Source organism: Hevea brasiliensis, chromosome 10 (assembly GCF_030052815.1).
Source record: "Hevea brasiliensis isolate MT/VB/25A 57/8 chromosome 10, ASM3005281v1, whole genome shotgun sequence".
Classification (NCBI taxonomy): Eukaryota; Viridiplantae; Streptophyta; class Magnoliopsida; order Malpighiales; family Euphorbiaceae; genus Hevea; species Hevea brasiliensis.
In genome coordinates this window covers 8,702,534-8,718,284 of record NC_079502.1, presented here as the reverse complement: position 1 = coordinate 8,718,284, position 15,751 = coordinate 8,702,534, and the positions used below count along the sequence as shown (strand labels likewise).

Below are 15,751 nucleotides of genomic sequence, written 5' to 3'. Positions count from 1 at the left end.
GATTTTTCTTCATTAGGAAAATATGGTCCACAAAAGGGAAAGGAAAATACAGTGTCTCAATTTCGGGGCTCCACAAATAATGAATGTGGTCCAGAAAGGAAAAAGGAAAAGTCCAAAGTCTCAATTCGCAGGTTTCTGTAATAATTGTACAGCAATGCGCATGTGAAGTAAATGGGTTATTATACATGGGATTAAATAGCAACACAAAATTTTATATATAACAATTCAATAAATAATTCAAATTGATTTCTAATTTAAATAATCCAATAAAAAAATCCAAATTAATTTATAATTGATTGACCGTTTATCACATCTAATTATACATTAAAAAAAAAGAAAAAAAATACACTTTAATATCCTATAATTTGCATGGTTTATACTCTAAAATTTTCTTTTGTATTTAAGTGTTTGTATTATTACATTATTAACGCTTAAAGATAAAATTGCTTAATGACGTCAATGTATACTGATATGATATGTCTTCCATTGCTTCTAAGCTGGAATGATAAGTGAGTCCCATTTATTTGACTGTATATATCAATTTGTTTACTCGTTTTCTAAATATTAGCATATTCTATTATCTTCAATTCTTTCTAACTTATACTAGATGAATGACATATTATGTACATCAAAAAACGTGAGGTTTACTTGCCACACTAGATTAAAACTATAGAGAGATTTGTTATATTAGCATAACATGACGTCGTTTAGTAAATTTGTGTTTAAGTGCTGACAATATTATAACACAAGTTTTTGAGAGGGAACAAAAAAAATTCAAACCCTTATTAGTAAAATGCATAAACCCAAGGTACTAAAATGTACTTTTTCCTAAAAAAATTGTTGTACATATGATAGTTGCCCTCTTATGGGGCACATTTTTATTGATGCCTATATGAAGGGGTGTGGGGCGAAGTCATTTGGCAAGAAGCTAGCTAATTTGTAGACCCACAAAGTCCCAGACTTGGTCTTCTCTCTGCGACTCTCTGTAAGTTTTCTATATACTAAACCCTCCTACTCTTGCAAACATGTCTTGGATATCCAACATTTCCACGCCGACACAGCAAGTGACTCAAGGTCTCTTCTCTGCTACGAAACTACTGGAGTCAGATGATGCTGCAATAATTAAGAAGGTTCAAAAGACCCACAAACCTCATGGTCGCCAAGTTGATAACCTTGGCGATTTATTCAGCATCATTGGCAAAATCTTGCTTCATGACAATCGCAAAAGTGATGATGATGTTCCAAATGTATGTTCAAATTTCTCTTTTCTCCTGTTAGTAAGTTATATTTGAGTAGGGAATAGTTAAAAATAATGAAATATTGACATGAAAATAATTATTCTTTTGCAGGAAAAATCAGTAGCGCTTGAAGTACCAGCTTACCTCATAAACAAAATCTGCTGCAAGGTTCTCTTGATGATGATATATAATTATATTAAGGAAACATTTGATATAACGGAAATCTTTATTATATTATATATTTGATTAACACAAAAAAAATTTAATATAATAATAAAATAACAATTACATAATGTAACAAACTAACGTGGTTCCAAATTCACTGACGAATCTTTAAACATGCTTTTAATCTGCAGTTAGCGTGCAATTGCACAGATAGAGATGCGCAAGAAACAACTATGACGATTCTCGAAAAAGAACTTCAAAACTATCTTTGGGATGAAAAGCTGGTTATTATGGCAGCTGCTTTTGCAGTGAATTATGGTGAATTTTATCTGCTTACTCAGCTTGACACTCCAGATCCAGTTGCCAAGAATATGGCTTTCCTTAAGCAGCTGCAATTCATCAAGGAAATTGGCAGTGCATCCCAAAATCTCTCTGGAGCAATTAATGAGCTTAGCCACGCCATAATGACTGTAATCAAAATTGTTCTCCAGTTCAGTGATCTAGATCCTAAGTATTTTGAAGCTGAAAAGCAACCATCTGCCATTACTGAAATCGCCAGAGCTACCTATTGGACAATTTATAGTGTTGTGACCTGCGGCTCTTATATTGCTGCCCTTGTTGGGTTGAGAAATCAGTAAGTCTTGGAATGCCTTCTTAATCCTTTTTTTTTTTTTAATATTTCAATGTAAATAAAACAGAAACTCATTTGCTGTAAATTCAGGCACACCATGGCAAAAATGGCTTCGCAACTAACAAAGCTGGCTTCTAAAGTCAGCAGCATGCAGAAAGTCCTGCAAGAGCAATTTTCGCATTGCAAGCATGAAATTGGTAATTAAGCACTTTATTGGCCATTCTAACTTGACCTTAACAACGCCGCCTTGAATTTCAACTGGGGGTAAATCCTTTTTGGAATTACTGAATAAAGACCACTGTTGGGATATTGCAGAAACTTACAACTCGCTCATCAATCGTTTCAACTCATACCAAGACCATACGGCCATCCTCAGCGATTTGTTTGACGTCGAGAGAGGGAAGCCACCCCTTGTGGTAGGCAATAACACCAAGAAAGAGGTTCGCAATTTACCCAATTTCAATTCTTACACTTCCCAGAATCTCTCATGTTAAATGTTACAAGTTATACTATTAAGATTCTTTCGGAAACAATTACAGGTCGATATTAGTTCACTAAAGGGCACCAACGTGTTGCTGCTCATATATTTATAAATAATATATATATATATATATATATATATATATATATATTTGAAAATTTTAGTTATAACAAATTTAAATATTAAAATAAAAAAAATAATGAAATTAATTAATTAAATTATTTATATATTTATAATTATAAATAATTGAAATAATAAATATATAGAATAATAAAATTAATATTAAAATGCTGAAAATAAAAGGTTGAGAGTTTTAATACAGTGAAAATTGAAAAAAAAAAGATTAAAAAACTCCTCCTTCTCCTCTTCTTCTTCTTCTTCTTCTTCTTCTTCAACATAGTTGCTGCTCATATCTAGTCTTGACGTCTGGGATGTGGAGATGAAGGCTCTTGCTAAATTGTACCTAGAACTGCAAACGAAGGAGCACAATCGATATCAAATAGTGTGGCTTCCAATTGTGGACGAGTTCAATGAACACAAGTTTTCGTCATTGCAATCCCTGATGCCTTGGTACACTGTGCGAAATCCTAAAATCCTCAGACCAGGGTTCATTAGATACATCAGGGAGGTATGGAAGTTCACAAATGAGACAAGTCTGGTGCCACTGGATCAAAAAGGAAGCGCAAAATCCCCTACCCCTTGTACTCTTGACTCTCTGTGGATATCAGGAAATTTGCCAGGCCTATTCACTGATAATGGAAAGAAATCACCATGGGATCAGAATCTGCACTTGACCCTGGATCTGCTTCTCCGAGGAATTTATACAGTTGATTCGGTAATTTTACATTCCTAATTACATTAATTAATTTTATTCTTTATTATACTTTCATTGAAGTTTGAACTCATAGTTCCTTAATTTTGAATCAAAACTTTTTTTTAGAAGAACTGGGTCTAAGCTCATTGATTGTATTACTTAAAATTAATTTAGTTTTTAATTATTTTTAGTAGACTAAATAATTTTTGTATATTTATCAGTCGAAACCAGGTTCAATCATATGCCTTTACGGAGGAGAAGACATCAAGTGGATCGAGGACTTCACCACTATGATAAATCGGGTTAAGGATTTCACTAAGACAAGTATAGATTTGGTTTATGTGAGCAAGAGCAATGCCATAGATCATTACAACAATGCCATTTTCGATTTCATCACGGCAAAGAAGGTTGGTGGATACTGGAAAGCTGATGAAACACACAATTGGCACTTTTGGACCCGATTGGAAAGCATCTTTTCTTGGGGGATACGAGATGGCAAGAATGCTAAAGAAAACGATACCATGAAAGATGTCATGTCTTTGCTAAGCTTCAATGACAGCTACAAGGGATGGGCTGTGTTTGGTCAATTTGGATCATCTCATAAAGTGGCCAAAGCCACAGGAGAAGTCATTATGGATGTGTTGTTAAAGATAAGTAACTGGTGGAAAGCTGGCACGAACGTTGATTCTTTTGTGATAGCACTCAACCAACAGATCGAACATCTTAAGGTCCAAAAACACCATTGTTATCACATTGTCCTTCCCGCAACTTTTGCAAAGGTCCCAGATGAGATGATGATATGCCCAATTTGTGATCGTAAAATGGGCAAATACCCGATGTACCGTTGCTGCGAATAGTGACCTATACAAGCCAAGTATGTGCTCGTGTATGTTGTGTGATAAACCTTGGTGTGCTTTCAAGGAACTGTTATAATAAAACTTGAAGACTCTTTTAAGCGTCTCTTTATATATGCGTCTCTTTGTTTTAGTTAACTCCATTTGTCTTGTGGAAAAAATTATCTATATTTTTTAGCATTTAAAATATTTAAAAAATGAGTTAATAAAAAAAAATTATAGCCAAAGGTAAAATTAAGTACTCTTTAGAAAAATGACTTTCTTTGTAAAAGAAAATTATTTTATAAATTTTGATAATTTTATTAAAATATAAATATATATATATATATATATATATATAAATTAAATATATATTTTTTTAAAGAAAAATTTATTTACATGTAATATAAATATATATTATTAATTTAATAATATAATTAAATAATAAAAAATATTTCCATGAAAAAAATTTCTTACTGAAATTCAGTTGCTCATTTCATCCGCATATTATTCTCTATCGAGAGAGATATGGTCACCCATAAAATTTTGCGAGGTGATGGTATGGTTGTGGTTGTGGTCATGTTTCAAAATTTCACGTGTTGGAAAAGGGAGAAAAGATCTCTCACATCATGGGAGGCTCCAGATGTATTTAGCATTGAAGGTGACGACATCGCCATGCTTCCTGTGGTCAAGAATATTGCAGGCAACAGCAGCAGCAATATCTTGAAGAAAGAAATTTCAACCATATATTTCCAAGCAATGGTTGTTTTCTCACCACTTCACAGAACCCTCTCCCTCTGTCTCTTTCTCTCTCAGAGACAGACAATTAATGGGTCGCTCCTTATGGGGACATATGTATAAAGTGTATTGGAGACCATTATAAGATATCATTTTCATGGTCCACATTGATGAATTATTTATATGTTTAGATTTCTCACATACGTGTCCTTTTCCATGCCTTACTCCCATTTATCACATTTCAAATTTGTAGATAAGGAAGCTAAGAATCCTTTTCTTTCTGATCAAATAATATCTCTATCTTTAAATAATTGAGGATTAAAAAAAAAATTAACAGAAGTTGTGTGTTAAAAGGATTCAAGAATAGGTTTTAATATTTTCGAAACATTATCCACCACACCTATTTCTGAGATTGGAGGAGGAAGATGAAAAAACTCCCCCGTATCTTTTTTTCCTCAGTATATTGAATAGAAATGAAAAATTTATCAAGAATCTAATTATTTTTTTTTTTTACTCTAATATTGTATACGTAGAAATGAAAAACTTTCCCTTCAACCCAAATTCTCATAATCCACCATGAATGATAATATATTATTATTTTTTATTAAAAACAATTTATTTATATGTATTTTATTTAAATATTATAATTTTAAAAATTATAAATATATTATTAAATTTATGTTTAAAATTTATATTTTTAATTTATATTTTATTTTTTAATAAATAAATTTATATTATATAATAATAAATTAAAAAAAAAAAAACCTCTACGAAAATCTCGTTCTGCCCCGCTTCCCAAGAAGGAGGTCCCAGTCTCAGCCTTAAACACCTGTGGGCAGGGCCAGGAGAAGCTATCCTGAAAATAAGTTAAGGACAGTATGACCCGTTGAGGGGTTTACAAGCGGTTGGTTCGATTTTGAATCGAATCGAATTGATAAAATTAAATTTAAAAATAAAAAATTTTAAAAATTAAAATAAATTAATAGATGTAATTGATTTTGAGATGTATATATATATATATATATATATATGAAGAAAATATGCAACGGTAGTATATAGTTCAAATGGCAACAACTTTCGAAATAATCAATTGAGACGAGCTTAGAGGAAAAGTGTGAGTCGCATTTCCCGAACTATTCAAAACTCAGCATAGCTTGACTCATTTATGCCATACTCTGTATTTTTTTCTGTTGGTAGGGCATAGGAAAATAATTGTAATATTAAGGAATGAAGTTAGCAATTTTAAAGCTTCATATAATTTTTGGACTCTACACAACTTTGGATCGCTGGCTTTCCATTGTGCTTTCAGTGATGGGTTGGCCAATTGTAACCAACGAAAGTGTTGTGGCTTGAGCTACAAGGTGTTCAAAAAGTATTTGTGTACTCAAGCATTTGAAACTCGTAAGGTCTTGGCATTCATGTATTTTAACAGTGGGAGAGACGATGCATAACTATTAGGGAAAACACATGGCATGTTCATGGTGGTGGATTGAAGATAGGTTTGAAAAAAAGAAAGAACAGAAAGAGCCACACCAATTTTATCATGCGATTAGAAATCAAAGTTCCATGAAAATTTTTGTACAGGGTAATTCTGCCCAACCTACAAGTTCAGACTAGAATCAGGAAACAAACATTAGCATCTCAAAGAAATTGTACACAGGAGCAAAATAGCTAATGGAGCTAACAGCTATATGAAGCTACTGCCTACCTCTTTGATTCGATTTCTCTGACACTTTGCACTATGTCCTCAATGTTTCTTGATAGGTGATTGGAATGCTCCTCCATTTCTCTCAAAACCATGTAAAGCTGTTCTTGATAAGCTGCAGACCGCTTGCGCTCTCGTTGTAACTCAGCAGTCAATTCCCGAATCTTTACATCTTTCTCATCCTACAAAATACAGAAGAAATATACAAATGGTAAGTATATTACATTAACAAAAATGCTGAAAATGCACTATAACTTTTTCCACTTCAAAAAGAAAAAAAAAATTATGGTAAATTGAATAAAACCGAGGAGATCAAAATAAATTAATCAGATCATCATCCTCAAAGTCAAATGGTGGAGGAGAGCAAAATATATTTACAACTAAATAAAGGTGTTATTATTCTCCATCTAGAAGGTAGAACAATCAGATATTGAACATGATCATGTTAAGCATCCAGAAGCCTCCATTTCAGATTCCAAAAACTCAGTATCTTTCATATTTTGTTGCTATGAGAAGAAAAAAAGGGTGACCAAGTGCACAAAGCATCCCACACTTGTGGGCTCTGGAGAGGGCTAAATGCACGCAGCCTTACCTCTGCTCTGCAAAAAGGCTATTTTCGTGGCTCAAACACATGACCTCCAAGTCACAGATGAAGCAAATGCGAATTTCAGGTTCTACCAATTGTAGCTACTATAATCAAACATATAATTCCTATATTTCCATTTATTGCTTAAAGCAAGAAGTGGAGGTCTGTGAGCTTTTGTAACATATACAAAAAAAGCAAATGAAATTCCCAGAACTACTCACTCTAGTTTCTCCAAGACTTCTCTCTCCTCCCCCCTCCCCCCACCTCCACCTCCCCGCCCCGCGCCCCCCCGCCCCGGGGCCCACTTTTTCCTTTTCCATAAAACTGTATTTAAGATGCACGTAGGTGTAGTCTAAAGTTTCATTCCTCTGATGATATCTGTAAACTGCTCAGAAGAGTTTCATCTAAATGGGTTGTGAAATCTATGCATGAGATTTCTGATGCTGACCATTTGCAAGAAGAAAATTGGTTCATTCCAGCAGCACAAATGGTCAAAACACATTAAGAATACCACAATCTTATGTGAACAAAACATAGGCAAGTCTAGAATCTATAAAATATTTCAACAAAGAGAGTTATAGTGCAATTATGCAATACAAATCAGAACAAAGAAAAAGAAAAAAATGAACAAAAGGGCTTAAAATCAAAGAAACAATGCACAGTAAAGGTAACGCAGTATAGGACGATAGAATTTAGGAATTATGTTGATTGTAAAATTAGGATGTTTAGATTTTATTGTTTAGGAATTATTATTATTATTATTATTATTATTTCATACTTAGTAGTGATTTGTAATTACTAACTAGAATTGGATTTAGGATTCCTAGTCCTAAAGCTAGTAGAATTGCAAATACTCTATACATATGGGCCTAAGTTTTCTGCTAAATTTAGTTTTGTTATGTAACACCCTAGGCAAATCCCACATCGGCAAAACACGGGAGATATGCTAGGTTTATAAGTTGGTGGTTCGTAACTCCTAGTGACGCGTTTTAAAACCGTGAGAGCTTCGGCCCAGAGCAGACAATATTACATTTGAGGTATCAGAGCCGCTCCGCATGCAACCTTGGGCGATGGTGGGGCAAACCTCAGCGAGGACGCTGAGTCCCATAAGGGAGGTGGATTGTAACACCCTAGGCAAATCCCACATAGACAAAACACGGGAGAAATGCTGGGTTTATAAGTTGGTGGTTCGTAACCCCTAGTGACGCGTTTTAAAACCGTGAGGGCTTCGGCCCAGAGTGGACAATATCACTAGTAGGCCGGGCCATTATATTTGATTGTAACACCCTAGACAAATCCCAAATTGACAAAACACGGGAGAAATGCTGGGTTTATAAGTTGGTGGTTCGTAACCCCTAGTGACGCGTTTTAAAACCGTGAGGGCTTCGGCCCAGAACAGACAATATCACTAGTGATACCTCAAATGTAATGGCCCGGCCCACTAGTAATATTGTCCGCGTTGGGCCGAAGCCCTCACGGTTTTAAAACGCGTCACTAGGAGTTACGAACCACCAACTTATAAACCCAGCATCTCTCCCGTGTTTTGCCGATGTGGGATTTGCCTAGGGTGTTACATGTTATGACTTATGACATTATACAATTGATATAAATAAAGTTTTGAGAAATTGTTTCTCTAGAGAATTTGTTTCTTTGATCTAGAATTTCTCATTATTCTTGAGAATTTGTTTCTTTTGATCCTCTATTCTTCTGGGTTGTACATCAAAATGTCCTCCAAATGTCAGTATACCCACAGCACCAGAAACGCATCAGACTCAACCACCTTCCCCTAATAACACAATATATTCTATTCATTCATTCTGAATCACAAAAATACCTTCACGTCACCTTCCCTTGATCCAAATTTTATCATTAACAACCTCATTTACCTGAAGTAATAATAATGTCTTATACCCACTAACTCCCAGATCAGTATTTGCATACATAAAGCCCAAAATGAGTTTAATTTTAGGCTCTTACCTAATGATATAAAAATTCATGGGCAAATTTGCACAAGGAAGAAAAGAATGGCACAACTATACTAAAAAGGATGCGGCAGAGAGCATTAAGATCAAAGACAAGATTTGCAATGCTGGGCAATATGAAAGTTAGCCCATTTGTTGTATGTATAGGAAGGCGACTATTGGATTAGGTGTCACACACAACAGGGGCTCTGCATAGTCACAGAATGGTAGCTACTGTCCAGCACTCCAGTTTGCTGCATTTACCATGACCTCTACACTGCACCTATCATTAATTCATCCATGCTCAATTAACAGTGATTAGAAATTTATAGTCTTGCGAGACCTATTATAGAAAATTCCTACTGTGAAAAATTAGAATGTTTCTATGGGGATCAGAAGAGATTACTTAGTATAATTAGGAGTAGTTTGATGGAAAAACAAAAATCGTATTTGCCTCACTAAGTGGTGTACAAATCTGAGGAAACCTTTCCTAAAATGCAGTTTGTCTTACACAACTTTAAGTGTAGCTACCATATAATGCCCGAATAAAAAAAGAAACTGGCTATTGGGCAAGCACTCTTATAGGCAAGACTGGCTGTCATTCAGCCAGCTTATATTCTGATCCTTCTGCTGCTTACTCAATTTTGCATTCCAAAGCATGCAATTGTGCTTATAAACCAATTTGGTAACTCTAATTTCTGGGAGTATCAAGGAAACACAACTAATCTTCATATATGGTTAATGGAATGCATTGCCCAGAAGAATAAGGCAAGCAGGCAATCATTGCAGGAAAGAAGACTCATCTGAATAAAACCTAATCACCATGGAAAGAATATTCATCTAAAATTTGACTAAAAAACTTATACTCCACACATCAACTATATCCTCCATGTGGTTGAAAAAAAAAGTTGACTGTTTAGCAGCTGCATAAACTTACAGAAAAATAATATGCCAGTGTTGAAGCAGTTCAATTTAAAAAAAAAAAAAAAAAAAAAAAAAAAAAAAAAAAAAAACCCAACGCTTTCAAGATTGCCCAGAAGAATAAGGCAAGCAGGTAATCATTGCAGGAAAGAAGACTCATCTGAATAAAACCTAATCACCATGGAAAGACTATTCATCTAAAATTTGAATAAAAATCTTATACCCCATGCATCAACTATATTATCCATATGGTTGAAAAAAACTGTCGATTGTTTAGCAGCTGCATAGACCTACAGAAAAATAATATGCTAGTGTTGAAGCAGTTTAATTTAAAAAATAAATAAATTAATAAAAACTTTCAGAATAAAGATCAGAACAAATGTAATCATCTAAAAGGTAAGCAACATGTCGTGACTAGCATGACGCTTTTCCAGAGGACAAATGTGTGAACCTTTACAACAGACCACAAAAATTATATGAAAAAAGAAAGAGAGAGCTCCAACACATAGACATGCAAACTACTTGATAGTTGATACATTCTACCCAGTTCCATATATCAAAGAAACTTCAAGCAAATTAACCCATCCAGAAAGAAAAATAATAAACCAAAGTTGTACATCAGGTTTCATTAAGACAATGAGAATACCTCAGCATTCGATAACAACAATCAGACAAAAATTAGAACCTGCTGATCATCTTGCATTATGTAATTAGATGTTATTAATGAAAAATTATGCGACCAACAAATGCAAACTTGATAAATAAATATCTGAATCTGAAGCTAGCACAATGAAAGAATATTCTTTTTCATTCTCTAAAGGCACTCACAGGGGTTTGAGATAAAAGCACACTTCGACGACCATTAGAAGGTATGGCTACCAGTGGATGATTATGCTCCTTTACAAATCTTGTTACAACCCATTTTCCTGTTTTCTCTTTCTTTACCACTATCATGGCCTTACATCCTTCTCGTGTTATTGCTCGAGGCTTCCTATTTTCACTTCTTCTAGGCCTTAACTTGCGAAATCCTTCTTTATTACACACAAGCCGACGCCAAACAACCTTCCCATCACGCATTGATCGTCGAAATGCATCAACTCTCATGATGAATCCCAAGCGTGTAGCATATGCATCATAAAACACCTTGGCAGCCTCTTCAGATTCAAACTCCATACCTACATATGGTTCCATATCAGAACTTCCTTCACTTGTGGTTACCTCTTTACCATCAGAACTCTCTACAATGTGATTCATATCCCCATCCTCACTCATAGAAGGGTGTTCATCCACTGCCAGAAAAGATAGAGCACACTTTAATTAGTGCGAATGTAATAATACACACTATAGACTATAGGCAAAACAAGCAATCCTGTGGTATTCTAAATTATACGAACCACCATTCTAGTTTAAACAGTACCATCCTTCTAGTTTAAACAGTTTCATAAACCGTCCTTGAATGGATTCTGATTTTGCTTAATAAGGCCAAAATAGTCTGCATCTTTTGCCATTTTAACAGCAATATGCTGGTATTTGCTGGTACAATGGCAAGGGTCTCTGCAATCTATTTACTACAAATTTCTATTAAAGTGTGGTTTTAGTACTTAATCAACTTATAGAAGCAGTTGGTTTAATTTAAGGATAACTTGCACATGCTCAGCCCTATTACCTGTTTTTAGTGCACACCATCACAATTTGTGTAGAAAAAAAAAATACTCGACCTCAAATGTCCACCATTAAACAATATAGCCAGCGTAATTTAATAAAAGAAATGTCAAAATTTGTACTCATATGTGTTATTTTGAGTTCAATAGTTTGCATTGTGGAGACAGAAACTTAAAATCATTACTTATAGGAATATGATAAAGCGCATTTTTAACATAAGGTATACAGGACATAAGCTAACAATGGAAGTGAGCCTTGAAATGACAGTTAATATCTTTCCATTTCGCTTCACTCAATAAGACCCAAATCAACACAGTCAGTTCCAAAACAATATGCTTTAAATAACAAAATCATTTCCCTTTTTTCGGCACTTCCAGAGTTTCTCGGCAACAAAACAGAGAAGTTGACAATCAATTTTCATTTCCCACACGAAAATTCAACAAAAGCGGCTTAATTACTAGATTTTATATTAATCTGAGAGTTAAGGTAGGCATAAACCAATTAATCAAAGCTCAAGAAACACATAGCAAGCTAGTAAACCGAAAACGATTTTGGAAATATTGAAGCTGAGATTCATCTTGAACTGAAACTAAATGTACAAAATCAATAACGATACCAGCACAAAGAAAATTATAGAAACAGGGAGAAAATGTGCGGAATAGTAAAAGAAGTTAAAGATGCTTACTTGGAACAAAGAGAGAGAGAGAGAGACGACGAAGCCTTCTGAATTGGAGACCTTACGAACGATTTTTAGCTTTGGTAGTCTCGGAGAGAGAGCTCAGACGAGGTGGAAGACAAACGGGTGCGGTCACAGAAAGATCGGACGGATCCTCTCCTCCGCGAGGGGAAAATGGTCTATCGTTTAGACCAGTAAAAACGTGCCAACTGGAGCGCCTAGGAAAATAAAATATGTGAAACCATGTTAATTAAATTGAAAAAAAATAAGAAAATAAGATTTATTAGAAAATCTTATATTAATTACTTTATTTTAAATTTAAAATAATTATATTTCTTAAATTGTTCTATCAATAAAATATTCATTTTATTTAAAATATATTTGATATTATACTTTAAATATGCTTTTAAAATATTATTAGCAAAAGATAATTTCAAAAAATTATTTAATAGTTTTAAATTTTTAAAATTAATTTTTAATATCTTTAAATTTTTAAGATAATTTTTTTCAACAATAGCTTAAATAATAATGTCAAATAAATTATAAAGTAAAAATAAAATTACTTATTGTCAAATCTCTCATTAATAGAAATGATTTTATTTGAATAGAGTTAAAGAGATACAATTGTTTTAAACTATAAATAGAAATATTTTACTTTTTAATTAATATTATACTCATATTATTTTATTAAAAATAAATAATTTATATTATTAAATTATTATTAAAATTAATAAATTTTAATTTTTTTAATATATTAAATAGGAATATATTAATAAATTTGTCACGACCCAACCTATGGGCCGGACCGGCACTAGGACCTGGACTAGCCTAAGGCCCCCGAGACCCGTAGTAAGCCTAACTGTTCATTAACCCAACTCTAAGGCCCATTTGAGCTCAATATCAAGAAAACAAACGGACAGAGTCCGACCATAAAATGGACTTACCAACGGGGAGTTTTCGACTCACCCGACCTGTAAACACAATATATAGTCAATTGGAGAGCTCAGCTCACCCTCCACATACTCATCAACATAATAATAAATGGGAGCTCAGCTCCCTCAACCAATCCATCAAACATGCATAGCATATTAAGTTTACAGGTCCCAAAATAATAATTTAGTTTACAGACCCAAATCAAATAACATTTCTAACACATGTGGAAATTCTAAGATTTAACAAGTTTATACAAACAGTAATAATTGACCTGCGAGGGAGAAAAGCAGGTTAACCAAAATAAAATCCTCGAAAAAATATTGAACAGAGTGAGCGTAGAGTAAAATATCAATTTTAACCATAATCTCTATAACTATCTAAATCTAATGCACCCTGTAGAGTGAAATGCAACATCCACATCATTTTCACCTCATAACATCAAAAAGGTAATTTGGAGCACTCACGCACCCTGTAACATCAATCATAATATATGGGTGATCCATCTGACTCTCTTAATTCCAACTGGTGCAAGAACTCACTGACTTCCACTTAAATACCAAATCGGGGTCCCAGCGAAGAACTCAAGCCGTGTCTACCCCGAAGGACCGGGTCCCAGCGAAGAACTCAAGCCGTGTCTACCTATCCTATCCATAGTCCACACCACATCACACGCACGCCAATGCACGCACACTGCTCCAAATTACCACAACAACATACATGGCACTTTCACAGTTATGAATGCAACATAAATCGTGCCTAAGGTTTAACTACATAAATACATACATATAAGTGATGCATGAACATGCTTGAACATATAATAATAGTGAAATTACAATTAAAATTAATATTTTACTCACAGACTTGACGGTGGTCACTGAGGCGGCTGGGCGGAGGAAGAAGGCTGTCCCGGCTCACCTGACAATTATATTACAATTATTTAATATAATTTGACTCAATACAAACAAAGAAAAAGACCAATTACGTCCTAAGTCGTGCCGAAAATCCGGCAGAGTCTCCCCTATACCTAGGACCTACCCAACCTGCAAAAGGGTTCAAAACACACTTCTATACTCACAATCCATATATCCACAGTTCAATCATATCACACAGCCCCTCCTGGGCCCATCAAATCAGTCATCCATCACAATACGCAAAATTTCAATTTGGTCCTTATTATTGATCATTTTTGCAAAAACTGCCCAAACAAGCTCTAAAAATTATAAAACTTTGCCCCGCGGTCCTTAGCAATATTACTAAGCTATTGCAAAAAGAATCGTAATTTTCCAAGCTACCACGAATATTTTATGGATTTTTAATCCTATTTAAGCACTAAAAAATTACGAAAAAGCAAGGTTTGGGTTTACCTTTGCCGATTCCGACTTCGGGAACGCGCTCGGGACGTCTGACAATGGGGGGCTAGCCAAAACCTCGGTCCAATTCGGAGACTTTTAATTTGGTCAATTTCCGCGAATCGAGGATACCTACACGAAGCCCATAACACGGGGTTAGTACATAAATTTTTCAGAATTTTCTAAGCTCATTAAATGCTCGAAAAACACCGCGAAGTTCGTGGGACCCATCAAAAACGATGTCGGAAAAATTCGAAATTTATGTCGCGAAGCTCTCGACGAATGGAGCGTCTGGTGGCCTCGGTTTTCTCGTGGATTCATTTTGAGAAATCTAGCCCAAAAGTGAAATGGGCTAAAATCTTCCCGAGCAAAAATCGGACAAACCGCTCGATGGATTTCGGCGTTCTTGGTGTCTATGGAAAGCTCACGAGTAGATGATTTTAGACACAAGACTCGATCCAGGGGTGGGGAGGAGAGAAAAGAGAGAGAAAAGGGAGAGGGACAACGCGCGCGGGGAAGAAAAAGGGAAGAAGTAAAAGGTCGGTCCGATTCGATCGGTCCGATCCGGTCCGGTTCGATTCGGCCGGTTCGATTTAGAATACAAAATTTTGAATTTTTACTCTGCCTCGGGACCGAAAACGAGGTCCAAAAATTCCGAAAAAATTTCAGAAAACTTAGAAAAATACGTAGACTCCAAATATATTTTTAGTTTTGCCACGTGGTCTTTAAATTAATTTTTAAAAATCATCAAAGTTTATATTTTTGGAAAATCGAACCCGATTTTTAAAATCTGAAAAATCTCAAAAAAATTTCAAAAATTTAATAAAATTAAAATACTAAAAATGCTCATAAAATTAAAAATTTTGGGGTGTTACAAAATTGGTAAATAAACTAGGGATATATTAATAAAATAGTAAATAAACTATCATTTTAAAGAGAAATGGTCTATTTTTTTTTTTTTAAAAAGTGATTTTATTTTTATGGGATACGTAATGTAATTATAATAAATATGAGGTAAATTATTTGGGACAGAAAAAGAAAACCCAGTGCACGCAGAG

The 15,751-nt window shown here is 34.4% G+C and overlaps 2 protein-coding genes across 2 annotated transcripts; one reads left to right on the top strand and one right to left on the bottom strand.

Annotated features, from left to right (window-relative positions):
* The first annotated feature begins 897 nt into the window (after nt 1-897).
* Nucleotides 898-4,297, top strand: LOC110651577 (protein SIEVE ELEMENT OCCLUSION B). The gene is made up of 8 exons (XM_058129139.1): nt 898-1,247; nt 1,350-1,406; nt 1,595-2,037; nt 2,125-2,231; nt 2,350-2,474; nt 2,574-2,619; nt 2,929-3,350; nt 3,551-4,297. Exons 1-8 carry the CDS (start codon nt 1,026-1,028, stop codon nt 4,184-4,186), a joined length of 2,058 nt encoding a protein of 685 aa, XP_057985122.1. The 5' UTR covers nt 898-1,025; the 3' UTR covers nt 4,187-4,297.
* A 2,127-nt stretch (nt 4,298-6,424) lies between these two features.
* LOC110651575 (protein FAR-RED IMPAIRED RESPONSE 1) lies at nt 6,425-12,610 on the bottom strand. The gene is made up of 4 exons (XM_021806944.2): nt 12,421-12,610; nt 10,902-11,362; nt 6,609-6,787; nt 6,425-6,513 (listed from the first exon to the last, which is right to left on the bottom strand). Coding segments are annotated over exons 1-4 (654 nt in total). The 5' UTR covers nt 12,422-12,610; the 3' UTR covers nt 6,425-6,500.
* Between the last annotated feature and the right edge of the window lie 3,141 nt (nt 12,611-15,751).

Coding starts and splice junctions, on each gene's coding strand:
- LOC110651575 (XM_021806944.2), bottom strand. Junction 6,788..10,901: donor TGCTTTTATCTCAAACCCCT/GTGAGTGCCTTT, acceptor TGTATTTTGTAG/GATGAGAAAGATGTAAAGAT.
- LOC110651577 (XM_058129139.1), top strand. CDS start 1,026: ATGTCTTGGATATCCAACATTTCCACGCCGACACAGCAAGTGACTCAA. Junction 2,038..2,124: donor CTTGTTGGGTTGAGAAATCA/GTAAGTCTTGGA, acceptor CTGTAAATTCAG/GCACACCATGGCAAAAATGG. Junction 2,475..2,573: donor GCAATAACACCAAGAAAGAG/GTTCGCAATTTA, acceptor AAACAATTACAG/GTCGATATTAGTTCACTAAA.